Source organism: Brassica rapa, chromosome A02 (assembly GCF_000309985.2).
Source record: "Brassica rapa cultivar Chiifu-401-42 chromosome A02, CAAS_Brap_v3.01, whole genome shotgun sequence".
Lineage (NCBI taxonomy): Eukaryota > Viridiplantae > Streptophyta > Magnoliopsida > Brassicales > Brassicaceae > Brassica > Brassica rapa.
In genome coordinates, this window is record NC_024796.2 from 16,920,068 (window position 1) to 16,933,859 (window position 13,792).

The 13,792-nt window shown below is 37.2% G+C and overlaps 1 protein-coding gene and 1 pseudogene across 1 annotated transcript; one reads left to right on the forward strand and one right to left on the reverse strand.

Annotated features, from left to right (window-relative positions):
- The first annotated feature begins 1,834 nt into the window (after positions 1-1,834).
- Positions 1,835-3,076, forward strand: LOC103868162 (autophagy-related protein 8a). Its single transcript, XM_009146265.2, has 6 exons — positions 1,835-1,961; positions 2,076-2,129; positions 2,340-2,395; positions 2,464-2,516; positions 2,592-2,710; positions 2,808-3,076. Exons 2-6 carry the CDS (start codon positions 2,093-2,095, stop codon positions 2,921-2,923), a joined length of 381 nt encoding a protein of 126 aa, XP_009144513.1. The 5' UTR covers positions 1,835-1,961; positions 2,076-2,092; the 3' UTR covers positions 2,924-3,076.
- A 195-nt stretch (positions 3,077-3,271) lies between these two features.
- On the reverse strand, positions 3,272-9,770 carry LOC103868163 (annotated as a pseudogene).
- Between the last annotated feature and the right edge of the window lie 4,022 nt (positions 9,771-13,792).

Here is a 13,792-nt window from a genome sequence, read left to right on the forward strand (position 1 = left end):
TTATTTATAATGTCTTACTTTGGTCAATTTACTTTGTTTGATATTGGTATATATTTAATTTTTAAATGAATATTGTTTTGGAAATGTTGACATTTTTGAAAATAATTATTTGTCATAATATAATTGTTTGTTTTAAATCTCGTGTGGTCATCTTCCGTGACTTATAGCCTCAACTTTTATTTTATTACATAGCCTAAACTTTTATATAATATAGATTTATGTTAAATTTCCATATATTTAGTATATATATATATGAGTCAATTCCTTTAAATTATTTATTTAGTAGTTTGCCTTTTTGATATTGAATTCCATTTTTTATTCAAATAATAAATTTTGGAAAATTTAACATTAAAAAAATAATAAATTAAAATTATGATTTTTATATTTTGATTATAGCCTCAATTTTTATATAGTCTCAATTTTTATATAGTATAGATAGCAAAAATTAAGATGATGATTTTTCATAATTTGATTGGTGGTTTTAATCCTATATGAACGTTCCTAGTGGCTTATATCCTTAACTTTTATATAGTATATAAACCAAAATTTTAAAATACTGTCATAATACATTTTTAAATTAATTATTATTTTGGTAATTTTAAGGTTATTTTTCAAAATTATGCGATATATTAAGCTAACTTATCTATGATGTTTTTACTTTTGTAAGTTTTCCATATTTGATAATGGTTTATTTTTTATTTGGAAATAAATAACTTTTTGGAAATTTTGACATTTTAAAAACTGATAAAATAAATTAATGATTTTTCATAATACGATTGGTTGTTTAAAATCATAATTTATAGCCTTAACTTTTATATACTTTTTGATCAATAATTATTTGCTGAGTGAATTGAATTAAGAACTTGTGAGAAATCACCTTGTAACTTGTTTTGTCGTTGATGACCAAGAAGTTCTTAATCTTATAGACTACATCAGCCTTTAAATCATCTTCATAGCATCCTATACGATTAGCTGGTACGAAGGTGTGGGATTGTTGTTCCCTGTAAAAATTTGTGTCAAACAAACAATGTCGTGCTTATTAAATTTTAAATTGAAAATGTCTAAATAAAAAAAATTTATACTTTTTGATCAATAAAAAATAACTCGAGACCCATAAGCAAACCACCCTTGTTGATGTTACGTGCTTCCCAAAAGTGAACCACTCAATCAAAAACTTCATTTTTATTCAAACCTTTTCTAAAATAATTGAAAACTAAAGAAGTGGCATACGCAACCATTGTGTAAATATCTATTTTTTCTTTTCAATATTTCTCTCTTTCTCAAAGTAAATCTTGAAAACTTTTAGAACTTTAGACAATTATTTATAGTCATCCAATACTTTATAAGTTGGAAAGTTTCTTATTTTATTTATTTAGTGAGTTTCCCTTTTAGATGTTTTAGTAATATACATAAATTTGAAATCATGACATTTGAAAACTAACTATTTTTTATTAGCCTACTTTATTAGATAATATACATTTTTTATTAACATGTAATATAGTATTTAAGGATATGTTTTAACTTTTAAACTTTTGTTTTTTTAAATCTAATAATTATATATCAACATTAAGTATTAAAAATTTGGAAATCATGACATTTTAAAACTAATAATTTTTTATTAGCCTAATTTATTAGATAATATACATCTAATAAAAATGTTGAAAACCATCTTTCAAAAAAGTAAATCGTGATTAGAGTAAGATCCAAAACGCCCAGCAAGGATCCATATAAAGGCCCGCCCAACAAACGCCGACCATAATACTGGTGCTGACGTAAGACAGCGTCGTAAAATCCAAGATAATTAAAAATAAAAATAAATAGTAAAAATCCAAAGTTAGGGTGCCGTGTAGGAAACAATCACTAAACCCTAAATACATTCTTTAAATATTCTCTTCCTTCAGGCTTTGATCACCGAACCCTAGTTTCTCTCGATCATCGATTCGCTTCTTCTTCTTCTTTAGGTATTTGTTTGATTTCGCCTCTGTTCTATCAATTACATATTCTGGGTTCCATCTCGATTTCGCCAAAAAGGATAAAGATTTGTTTTTTTTTTAATTCTTTCGTAATAATCGCAGATACTGATCGAATCGCCATGGCAAAAAACTCCTTCAAGCTTTCTAACCCTCTGGGTAAGTTCCGTTGTTTCTCCTCTCTCTTGCTTTATCGTTAAGCGTTTATTTTTCTTGTTTGATTCTAAACGATTGTGGTACGATTCTGATCTTTGTTATAATGAAACTCAAATTTGGATTAGCTTATATAACTTTTGAATATGGTTCTGATTTGATCTTTGATGCTCGTTTCTACGCTTGTGTTTGATATAATGGTTTTGTTTCTCTCAGAGGTGAGAATGGCTGAATCTACTCGTATCAGAGAGAAGTACCAAGACAGAGTTCCTGTATGTTTCCTTGAGCTTTGATTAGTTCTTTCAATTACATATTTGTTCTGATTAGAAACTGAATACAGGTGATTGTGGAGAAAGCTGGACAGAGTGATGTTCCTGACATTGACAAGAAGAAGTGAGTACATATGTCACATATTGATTATTGATTCTTAGCTTGAAAAGCTGTATCTGATTTTGGTTCTTCTCTTAGGTATCTTGTGCCAGCTGATCTAACCGTTGGACAATTTGTGTACGTTGTGCGCAAAAGAATCAAGCTTGGAGCCGAGAAAGCGATCTTTGTCTTTGTCAAGAACACGTTACCTCCAACTGGTAATTAAAGATTGAGACTTTTCAATATGTTCTGAATCTTCAACTTGTAGCCTTCCTGTCTTGACTTGGTCTCTCTTTTTCTTGTTCTTATCAACAGCTGCATTGATGTCTGCAATCTATGAAGAACACAAAGACGAAGATGGGTTTCTCTACATGACATACAGTGGAGAGAACACGTTTGGATCTGCCTCTGCTAATATTGCTCTGCCATGACTTACTTTGATCTTCTCTGTGATGCTCTGATTGTACATTCGTTTTCCCCTCTAGCTTCTTTCGCTCCGATAATGGATTTTTCTTTCTGTGGTTTTCACTGGATTTGAACAAATATTCTATTTTCAGTTAATTTGAGACTCTGTTTACATTGCTTTTGTTTCCTCCGTTTCATTCTTCTATCTTGACTCACTAGTCACTAGTCAACTAGTGCTCTCTATGGTCATCTCTGTTAGTTACACTTCATGATAACTGAGTAGAAATCACAAATGATTTGAGAGAGAGTATGTACTCTGGTTCTGATTCTTAAAATCACAAATCTTTGTAATTGAGGATAATTTGACATCAATGTGAAGAAACAAGAGCTTAATTTCACTAATAACCACGAGTTTACATTGAAAAATCTTCACTGTAGTACAAAAACTCAAGCTTTGTTGCACAGTGGATGGATCGGATCTCTAATGTTATGAAGTGTTCTTCAAACACTAACTTCCATCTGTTATAGCAACCAGGAACGAAATGAGAAGGTTCTTCTTTGATCTCTCTTTCTCATGGAAATGTCAGACTGGTTTGGCTGTGATCTACCGGACAAGATTAAAGAACAAGGTCAAAGAATCAACATCTCTCTTCTCAGATGGATCCTTGATCGGTCTTGAAGAGTTCTTGGGGAAGACAAGTATGGTCGGGAAGCTACCGAGCTGTAACTCCTGCTTAGCAAACTCCTTCTGGTCCCCATCAGCTCTGAACTTCACAACCTTGACTCCACTTCCAGCTAACTTATCAGCCAACTCAGCATACGACAAAAGGGACACCAAGGAGCATACAACACAACAATCCATGGATCCTTTCTGTTCTCCAACTTCATCAGATTCTCAACTCCTTGTCTGCTCAAAGTCACAAAACTCTCACTTAAAGATATCTGCAACTACGGCTTTCGATTCACCATTTAAATTGTTACCCTCACCATCTCCCTTCTCTCTCATTTTGTCCCGGTAAAACCGCTCTTGTGCACGGCTCACAGCCGATGGAAACATACCGCGTGCAATGTGTTAACCGGAACGTCCATAGCCCTCAAGAAACTCCACACATGGTTCCTTTCAACATTAGCAACCGGATTCCACTTCACCAAACTACCAGCTCCACCATCCAAACCTTGGAAAACCGGATCAACCTGAATAGGGGTGTCAATTGGTTGGGTCACCCATGGGCTAACCCATTCCAAACAAACATGGGTGGGTGATGGTCATACCCAAATAATTAATGGTCCAATTGGGTTAAAGACCCACTTTGCCCATGGGTTAACTGGTCCAAACCAAATGGGTGTTGGGCTGGCCCAAAAACTTAATTTCTAGGGTTTAGAGAATTTGGGAAAAAATAAATCAGAAATAATTTTTCACGTTTCTTTTCTTCTCTCTCGCGATTCTTTCTGCAACCAACGATTTTCTCCTCCCAGATTTCTCTTCGTCTACTGTTCTTGTGTTCATCAATCCATACGATTCTCTCTTCCCTCCCATCGATTCCCTTCTTCATTTCTCTACAATTTCAGGTATGATTCGATTTTAGCTCTGATCTCGCGATTTTAGTTGTGGGTGTTGTGGGTTTTGTGTGTTTTGTGGATGATAATCTCGTTTCCATTGTTTCCATTGTTTACTCTAGTTCTGATGATGATGATGAATCGTTTAGAATATTGTTTTGTTTTGGGTTCAGAAACGATGCACACTTGAGATTTGGTTTTGGGTTGACGTGTATTGTATTTCTCTTTAAATGCAGGTTTCGTTTCTGCTCGGAGTCATCCCTGTCTTCATAGCATGGATATACTCAGAGTTTCTGGAGTACAAGAGGTCTTCATTGCACTCTAAAGTGTATGTATTTGGGGAATATTATTTGAATTGTGTACTTATTTATACAGCTCTCTTGTTATGTGTGTAACTTGACAGTTATTCTTTACCTGTTACTTGCAGTCATTCAGATAATAATTTGGTTATGGCCTTTTAACTTTGCTTTGTGATTCTTTGCTGGTTGTTTGTGTAGGTTATTGAGTTAGACTGTAGCAAAGCAATACTCTGCTCGGCAAAGGATACCTCCACCTCCTGAAACTGCAGAAAAACCCTTCAGAGCCTTAATCTTTGACAGGTATCTACTAGCTTTAGGAACAAAACTCAGAGAAGAAATGGTTATGCTATAGATTAGATAAGCAAGCTTTGGTGATCTTTGTCATGTTCTCTGGTAGATTTAATATGTATTTGCTTGTGTGTGGGATATTTTGGGAAATGAATCAGGAGGTGGAATGGGAAATAATTTGAGAATTTTGATAAAAATTTTGATAAAAATTTCTATAATTTTAGATTGAGTTTATACAAATTTTCTATAATTTTTATTTTCTATAAGTATATAAGTTTGTAAATTGAGTTTACAATAATTGATTATGAACAAAATTGAGCTAATTGTTAAAAAGAATAATAATGGGTGGTCTTGGGTTATTTCCAATGGGTATGGGCTAACTTGGGTGTGGGTGTTTTTGGGTATGGGTATTAAATGGGTGTGGGTGTTTTTGGGTATGGGTGTTAAATGGCCCAACTGTACACACCCATTTGGGTGTGGGCCGCCCAACTTGACATCCCTAAACCTGAACAACGGGATTCTCAGGCCATGTCCCCGGAGACTGATCTTTCCTCTGACCAGTGATCCAAGCTCTTAAACCCACGCCTCAAAGGTCTCACCTTTCGAACACGGCAACACTCTTGATGACCATCCTCATAGAAAGAGAACAAACCCTTGTTCCTAACCAAACCTTGAACCTCAACAGAGTCAGGAAACATAAACTCAATCCTTATCCCATAGTGTCTCTCCACCTCATCATAAGTCTCAGGGTTCGAACTCCATGTATCCAAGCTAAACACTCTCTGTATGGTCTCCCAGTTAAATGAGCATACTCAATTAGAGCAACATCTTCTGCAAACACAAGAAAACAAAAGAATCAGATTAATCATAATCATATCATGGGACCAATCTGAAAATGTAATATCTACCTAATTGCGATGGCAATATGGTTCCCGAATGTCTCGAGGGCTTTATCCATAATCTCAAGAGGTGAAGCATTCTCTAGCATCACGGAATGGAGTTGTGATACTGTAGAGTTCTTCCAAGACTACTACCATGGTCTATCTTTTATTAGCCGGAGAAGATAATGTCAAGTTTCAATAGATAATTACAAAGATGAGAAAAATTGGAACATTTTTGCAAAGAGATAATTTGGGCCCAAAAATAAAATAGGAAAAGAGCGACCGACTTTAAAGACATACTAGATTTTGATCCGCGCTTAAAAAGCGCGGATTTATTTTTGAAATTAAATAAATTCTTCTTATATAAGAGATAATGTATAGGTTTGAGTACATTTATCCGAGTGCACTGAACTGTACCAAACTGGGGAAAAAAATCAAAATTAAACTAAATTTCATAAATAATCGAGCATAGAAAAAATAGAAACCAAAGTAAAGACCAAATGAGTACTTAAAATTTTAAAATACAAATTATATACCTATTAAACATAACTAAACTATTAAAAATTTATACTATTAATAGAATTATATGTGGTACTGATCACATTTAAATAATCTATCATATATTCATATGGATTTATTGTTAGAGCAAATTATATAATAGATTATGAGAGAATAATAAATGAATTTATTTAAATTATGTAAAGTATTTATATAGTTAGAGAAATATAAGTTAAGACCAAATAAATAGTTAAGTCTAACGAAATGGTCCAACAACCTTTTTTAAGTAGGAGTGATTCCCTTTTAATAGTATAGATATAAGAGGGGCTAAAGTAATGAGCACAAGGACGATGCTTGAGACTCTATAATTCTCCGCACTTAGAAACATTAGTCTTATTTTTCAACAAGTTTGGTTTCTATGACTGGCACTTGATTACTAAACGAACTCGTCCATGCAATTTGATCTCTTGTTCCACTCTCTTAATTGAACTACGTTTGGCTTGATCCTCGAAAGGGGTATGTAGGCAGCCTTTCATAAGGTCCAGTTCGAAATCTTTTAAATCTTTTTCGTCTTTTTCGTCTATTGCTAAGCGAGTTGCGGCCACATAGGTTTTTCTCCACATAGGTAGTAATACTAGCAAGCTTAGTCTCGTTTTACCGTTTGTGTTATACGATTTCCTTTGTAATCTCGTTTCCAGACGAGCTTCATGTATGCTTTTGTCTCTGAAACGCTCATACGCAAATTCCAAATAAAGATCTATTGTTTTCAAACTCGTTTTGTTATCTTTCATATTTTCAGCATTTATTTGGTCACTTGTCGTCGGCTCTCATAAAGAATCCGGACCTCAAGGAAAGTAGGGTTTTCTTTGCTCTCCTCCGTTAACAAAAATCGACGATGTGAATTTTGGTTTCCACAATTTGGCGCTAGAAGGGGAGGAAGGATTACTCTTACTCACACAGCTGCAAAACGCTTGATCAAAACAGTGTCTAAAGACAAACTCGCAGCTCGCAACAACACTGGTAAAACAATTCTAGTAGTGACTCATCCTATGGCCAACGCTTACGCAAATGCCGCAATGCTCGAAAAACTCGAAAACCTAGTCACGACTTTTCGCCACAGGAAGAGCACGAATACAAGCTCGTGATTTCTATGTCTAAACAGAAAGGGAAATGATAAAATCTCTTGAAGTCCGCAAGAACTTGTCTCATTACCGAGTCAGAGAAATCTCAACAAGTAGGGATTTGACCGAAAACGGTTTTCCGTGATTTTCTCGGAAAAATAAACATGTTCTCCTGAAAACCCTGGAGAAACCCTTGATTCCTCGCGGAATAGAAGCACAAAAAATCGGCTTGCCAATTCCCCACTGCTGTGATTCTTCCGAATAACTTTCAGATGAACAAAGTTGATTTCTTTTGAATCGCTCGAAACCTAAAACAGTTGACAAAGACCAAACTAAGAAAAAGGGGAATGTATCCCTCACTGCAAAAACGTTTTCTGAAACCTAAGATTTCGTAAAAATTCTAGCGTCGATTCTATAGTAACATATTCAGAGAATTCAAGATAATTGTCACCTAAGCTTACTTCACCTAAGCTCCCTCGGATCAATCCTATGGAAACCATAAAATTTCTGATTGAGTTTAGTAGTGATAATTAAGCTCCTAACAGCGAGTGTTTCTGATCCAGGAACTAAATTTGCCGAACAGCCGCAAAACATGAGTTTTCCGGCTCTCCTACAGCCAAACTCGACGAACACTTTACAGAACAAATTTCATGAATTTAAGCTCGACGAACATTTTATAAAATAACTTTTGAAAAATCAAACTGGATAACGTTTTGTGGAATAACTTTCGTAAAATTAAGCTCGACAACATATTCAAAACAACTTTCATAAGATTAAGCTCGGCAATATTCTATGAAATATCATTCGTAAAGTTAAACGAGACACTATTTCACGATACAATCTTCAAAGAGTAGATTTGACAACATTTGCGAAATGACTCTCGTAAATAAAAATTAAAAAAAAAAAAACTCGACAACCTTCAAGAAGCCAAACAAGATCGAAACAATAAACGGAAACACGAAGACAATAAGAGCTAGGGCAGGACCAGTTCGCTCGAAGCTTTACGAACTGAGCACCCCACCCGAACAACATCGTGTCCATTGTTTCTTTTTCCCAATCGCCAAATTCAGCCTTCGTCGATTCATCACCTACTTCTCCCCACTTTGTTTCAAAAATTTCGTTAAATTCCTTTTGTAGAAAAAACACAATCCAGTTTTACAAAATTCTGCCACGTTGAGTCGAAAACATCTATTCATAAACATTCGATAGATTTTTGATGATTTACAAAGCACACTTGGTTAATTTAGTAAACCCATCAGTCAGAACACACAAAGAGAAGGAGAATGAAGAAGACGCAAATCCGGAACTCCAATAAGACTAAGGTCAGAAGAGACGAAGAGAAGGAGAATGAAGAAGAGGCAAACCCGAATCTCTGATAAGACTAAGGTATGTCCGACATAGAAAATATTATCAGAGTTGGAATTTTTTTAGAAAAGGAATCAAAATGTCTTAGAAACTGCCGTAAACTTTAGAAAACTTAAAATTTAGGTGGATAGTCTAGCAAGCTAAATTTTAGGCGGTGTTTTCCAGTCTTGTATTGTTGTTCCTTAACTGTGAAGTCAAAACTTACAAACCGATCTAATCTCTCGTACAACCTAGAAATTATCGCCACGCGTTCGAGCGTAGTCATCTCACAATAAGCATTAAACCCTAAACCTAAATGCTAGCTTCATTTCGAAGACTATGAATCTATTGTGTAATCCTATAGTCTATGTGGATTCGATCCCTAAGTATTACATCTGAACCTCTTATTTGAGAGAGTAATTTACTCCTTAGGGTAATTTGAGTGATATCAAGGTGATTTGGCTAGTAATGTGGAAAGCTGGGACTTGCTGGAAAACAAGTCTCCATCTCTTCTATGCGCTTGTTGAACCATGTACCAGTGAAGTCTCGCATTGCTTCATCTCCTCTGCGCCATTTGTCCTTCATTGTTGCAGATGCATTCTCTATCTTCTGCAATCTTTCTCTGAGACTCTCAAGTTGGAACAAATTCCTGATGAGGGTGGCGTATGCGTCGTTTGAGATCTTCTCTCCATGGTTATTTGTATCAGACATGTCTGATTTTATCTTTGGTACTAGTCTCCCTCGGGTTGCTGGTGTAGATTCATCGGTCGATATGTTGTTGTGTCTGTCGATCGATGTTGATGCCTCTGGTCGACGAGTGATGTATCTCTGAATCTCTACTAACTCCCTCTGTATTGCTTCCATCTGAGAAGTTGAAGAACTCATTGTAAGGTCCAATCGGAAGTATATATCATCACATCTCCTATCAAGCCCCTCTTCTGTTGATTCCAGAGTTTTGTAGATCTCTTCTACCAACTGATCAATCTCTGCTGTGGTGTAGGAATCTGGTTGAGACTTCATCGGATTTGAATGTGGTGGGTTTGTCGTCGATCGATATTGAGAGTTTTCTTTCGATCGATGCTGGTGCAGTTGCTTCGGCCGCACGCTGTGTTTGGATTTTCGCTATGTCTTGGTTCATCTCCTCCATGCAAGTAGTCAACCAACTGATGCTATCATTCAGTGTGTAGTAGACACCATCAAGCTTCATCTGGAAGTCACCTTCATTCTTTTCTTGGGCTCCACAGACTCCATAAAACATCTCATTGATCTCATCTTTGGTGTAGATCTCTGGTACTAGCTTAGTCTGTGTGAATGACCTAGCATGCTCTGGAAGACATATGTAGCTGTACTTATCCATTGAGGCTATTTCCAGAAGACTTCTGATATCATCATTGGATACTCTGATGATGGGCCCATCTATATCTCTAGTATGTCCATCATCATATATGTAGACTCCATATTCATCCTTCTCCTCCAAGTGGAAACTCCTTGTGCCATCACAGTCATATGCTCTTTTTCCAAACATTGGGCATCTGTCGATCGATGATGGGTTCTCAACGTCGATCGACGGTTGAGTATGATGTCGATATTATGCTTGAAACAATTGTCTCTGCCACTAGCGTCTGCTTGATGTTGATATACTTTATCACGTTCTCGCATGTTTAGAAGTTTCTTAGTACTAAAACCCTCATGAAGCACGTCTGTGCATGGTTGAAATATTGTTGTCTCTACTGCAAATCTCTCGTGACAGTGATCATATGCCCAACTTCCAATTGAGTAATCTATATCTGATACATGGTCGACTCCAGTGTCGATAGACGGGTAGTAAGCAATGTCAGTCGATGCTCGTTTGCAACTTGTCTGATGAAGATGAGTGTCGATCGATGTTGGGAAGCATCCGTCGATCGACGTCGCATTCCTTTTCCAAGAGGAATGGTGGAGAAGTCTATCTTCCTCAAAAAGAATGGCTTTGTACTCTATAGCTCGTTCCTCCTTATAATCTTCATCATACTCCTCTGTCTGAGGGTAGTAGTGTGCATCACCATGGTGCGATTGTAGTAGTCATTCTCCCAATCGTCTGGACTACTGTCGATCGATTTTTCCTTATGAATGTCAATCGATTTTTTATTGGCAGTGTCGATCAATGTGGCGGTGTAAGTTTCGATCGACGCCGAATATTCTGTCTCATACTTAACTCCACAGTGGCATGCTGCGATGAGTTCTAGATCATCAATTCTTCTGGAGGACGTCTGTGGCTTCATGAATGGAATATGACTGTAATGGGTATGTGGATCTATGAACGTCAGGCACAACTGGTTGGTTTGCATGTTACACACTGCTTCTAATGTTGACAAGATGGCTCTCCCAAGCAATATAGAAGAGTTCCAGTTTAGCTTGATATCCAAGATATAGAAATCAACTGGAACTAGGGCATTACCAATCTGCACCTCAAGGTTTCTTACAATTCCTCATGAGCTTTCTCTGAGAACAATCCACAAAAGTGAACAAGGCTCCACTTTCAGACCCATATGGTCTGCCATAACCCTAGGTAGGATGATGACTGATGCTCATGTGTCACACAGTGCATGTGAGAACTCAATACCCTTCACGTACATGGTATTGCAAACTTCCCAGGATCACTCTTCTTCTTCAGTGTAATCATATTCTTCATCTTGTCTATGGCCTCATAGAACATTCTCCTAATGTCCTCTTCAGTTTCTATGGTCTCTTTGAAGAACATCCACAATATGTGGGTAAAATAGGCTTCCTCGAGTGGTTTCTCTACAGGAATCCTGAAGACTCTCTTTTGGAAATTTTCCATCTCCTTCTCATTAGCTGCCCTTTTCAATTGCTTAGCAATCTTTCCTTTTCTCTTCTTCAAGGTTCTTCCCATAGGTGCCTTATCAACTTCCATAGGCTCTGCTGCATCATCTGAATCTGTGATGGTGGTCTTTGGAGGGTTAGCTGAAGATTTGGGTTGTGGTATGAGTGCATTGAGACAGGGGACGTCTATCTTTGGTATCTACACTCGGTATGTGAGAGGTGTGCGTCGATCGATGTGCGCTATAGGTTCTGGTTGAAATTACCCCTAATTCCATAGAAATTTTTGTTTTCACTCTGGTTCCCAGAACCTTGGAATTCAGTTCCACCAATGTAGTTCACCTCTTCTTCTTCCTCTGCTCTACCCTCTGTGTCTACAACTTCTGCATCTTCAACCAAGCACACCAACTTCCTTAGAAGCTTGTGAACACTGTCCAGCTTTGCCTTCACCTCATCCATCTGATCATTCCCAAGGATGGTGGCAGACTTCTTCCTCTCAAAATCAGTGTTTTTGGTGCTGTTGCTAGATGCTAGGTTTTCAATGACCTTCATTACCTCTCCTGGATTCCTTGTGTTGAAGTTCCCATTGCTGGAAGCATCAAGAGCCATCTGGTACTGCACCGTGATGCCACTGTAGAAAGTACTGAGCAGTTGTACTTCATTGAATCCATGGTGTGGACAGTCTCTCTGATAAGACTTGAATATGATCCAAGAGCCTTTGAATGATTTTGTAGGCTCCTGGGTGAATGTAGCAATCTTGCTCCTCAAGTCTTCAGCACGTGTTTCATCAAAGAAATTGCATGAGAATGCATTCTTAATATCGCTCCAGGATGTGAGAGATCCTGGTAGTAGCTGCTTAAGCCAATGCAAAACTTCTCCAGCAAGAGAGAACTTGAAGAGCTTGCATAGGAGATAATGTTCATGGACTCCTTTGACTTTAATAGCATATATCAGATCCTCGAACCTCTCCAGATGGTCCATAGGATGCTCGTGAGATAATCCATAGTAGGGTATTTGTCCCACGAGTGTGTAGTACTGCGCCTTCAACTCAAAATCCCTCTGAATAGTGGGAGGAAGAATGGATGATCTGTTGGTGTAGGACTGATATGGACAGTTGTAGTCAGCCAATGTCTTGGGGATTGCAGCCCCCTGAGCATTTATCCTCTGACCTGCTGCATTACGCAGATGACCATCATGGTCACGCAGGTCGCTATTATCATCTCGAACAAGTATCAGAGTCCGAACCATGTCTCGCGGCTCAGTATCGATCGATGTCTGGGATGGAAAATCGATCGATGTCGGATGGACGATGTCGGTCGATGGAAGATAAGTGTCTTCGGTCGACGGTGGTGAGCGAGTATCGATCGACGGGACTAGTGTCTAGGTCGACGGTGGTTGAACAAAATCGAGCGACAAACAGGTGTTGTTGTCGATCGATGAGGAGCACGCTTCTTTGCGGATCAAACACTACAAACTTGCAGGATCTGGTGAGAATAGTAGTTGGGTTTCCTTGTTGCTTCTAATACTGCTGGGCATGTACCTGAAAATCTAAGAAAAAAATTTTGTGTTAGAAACTTAACAAAAATTAGATCGAATAGGCGATCAAAGCTCCCCGCCAACGGTGCCAAATTTGATACTACTCAAACTACCCTAAGAATTGATTTATACTCTTTCAAATAAGAGGTCGAGTTGTAGTACTTAGGGATCGAATTCAAGAGAGCTAGGGAACCTAAGAAATCTAATATGATTTGTTAAGCTAGATGCTTTCAGAGATTTAAATGTAAATTGCAGTTTTATATTGAACAAGTGTTTGTTCAATAGATTGATTGAGGTTTTGGTGCTTAAAAAAAATAGTTAGACTTAGGGTTTTTATTCAGGAAACTTGAGATTATAATCTTACAGATGCCTAATGAGTTGCATGCATGATAATGTAAAGCTAAACTACTTAGTTAACAAGTCCATCAGTGTTCGCAATGTTTGGACTTGTCTATTAACTAGATATAATGATCTCAACTATCGTATGTCGATCAATAGAAAGTGTTGATTGATGATCCTATAGGGATATCGATCGATACACCTTTCGCTCT

Coding starts and splice junctions, on each gene's coding strand:
- LOC103868162 (XM_009146265.2), top strand. CDS start 2,093: ATGGCAAAAAACTCCTTCAAGCTTTCTAACCCTCTGG. Junction 2,396..2,463: donor AGTACCAAGACAGAGTTCCT/GTATGTTTCCTT, acceptor AACTGAATACAG/GTGATTGTGGAGAAAGCTGG. Junction 2,517..2,591: donor CCTGACATTGACAAGAAGAA/GTGAGTACATAT, acceptor TTCTTCTCTTAG/GTATCTTGTGCCAGCTGATC.